Source organism: Condylura cristata, unplaced genomic scaffold (assembly GCF_000260355.1).
Source record: "Condylura cristata isolate star-nosed mole 26May11 unplaced genomic scaffold, ConCri1.0 scaffold00022, whole genome shotgun sequence".
Classification (NCBI taxonomy): Eukaryota; Metazoa; Chordata; class Mammalia; order Eulipotyphla; family Talpidae; genus Condylura; species Condylura cristata.
In genome coordinates this window covers 19,765,252-19,766,471 of record NW_004567123.1, presented here as the reverse complement: position 1 = coordinate 19,766,471, position 1,220 = coordinate 19,765,252, and the positions used below count along the sequence as shown (strand labels likewise).

General features: G+C 60.2%; 1 protein-coding gene across 1 annotated transcript in view; it reads left to right on the top strand.

Moving 5' to 3' along the window:
• LOC105853941 overlaps window positions 1-1,220 on the top strand; it is an 84,100-nt gene that overhangs the window by 46,149 nt on the left and 36,731 nt on the right. The window contains exon 14 of the mRNA XM_012728105.1: window positions 584-680. Coding sequence (XP_012583559.1) covers window positions 584-680 — 97 coding nt within the window. The remainder of the gene's footprint in view (window positions 1-583; window positions 681-1,220) is intronic.

Sequence of the window (1,220 nt, the reverse complement as noted above, 5' to 3'; positions counted from 1 at the left end):
GAGTCCAGCCTTGAAGAAGACAGACCAGGAGGACCACCTGCTGGTGAGGCCTCTCCCCGGGCGACCCGGAGCTTGGGGCTCCTGCAGGAGGCCTGTGAGGCCAGAGCAGCTGGGCCTCTTCATTCTGAGGTGGTGACTGAGCCCTGATGTTGGTCCTGCCTGAGCTGACCCTGCCAGTGCTGAACCTGATGCCAGTCACATTCCCACACTGACCCACAGCCACACACCCACTGAGCTCCGACTCTGCCCAGAACATCCCGGGATTCTCATACACTGGGCGTGACTCATCCATCGTCCAGATCATGTCCAGACCCTGACCTTGAGTCTGAGTCTGACCCTGAGCCCTGCCTCCCACTTGGCCACCAAAAGCCTGCCACTGTTGCTCATCCGAGGGAAGGAGAGGGCATGAGGATGGTCAGTCCAAGAACCACAAAATACGCCAAGGCGCAGCTGTGGTCCCTCTCCAAGGCCACTGGCCTGCAGGGTTCCATGGGAAGGGCTTGGGCAGCAGTGTCTGGTGAGTGCCATGCACCCAGTAACCCCCTCAGCGAGTGCCCGACTGACCCATGTGCTCTCATTCCAGACTGCTCTCATTGCTGTGCCCCCCAGAGGGTCTCCCTCTCAGAAGATGCTGCCACACCTGACAGGAACAAAAGCCCGAGCCCAGCCAGGAGGACCCTGTGAGTGGCCTGGTGCTCATTCCCCTGTGCCCTCACCAATAAAGAGCCATTCTCAGCACTCCTGTGGCGACTTGCGTCCTTCCTCTGGGGCTCCGGTGGGGCAAGTGGGAGGCAGAGAGGAGGGTCTGGAGTGGAGGGGAGACCTGAGGGTGTCAGCCAGAGTTCTCGTAATGGGGACACTGAGGTAGGAAACGGACCGGAGTCTCACACCAGGTGTGGCAGGCACCGGCTCCATTCACACATAGGGGGGCTTACTGCACTCAACCCTGGCCAGGACGGCAGTGGGAACTAATGCGGTGCTTGGTGTGTCCTCACTTTGGGCCAGGAGGACTGTGGGTTGGGTCATCTTAGTGAGCCCTGAATCTGGGGCAGGGGGGTGGGAACTGGAGGACCTCAGAGACCCGACCCTGGGAGAAGGATATTGGCCAGGAGCCGGCTTCTGCAGGGCGCTCTTCTAGAGACACTCATGCCCGGGCAACTTGTCTAACTAGATCTGCTATGGTCAACCCCCAGTCTGGCCTCCACACTCCAAAGGACTTG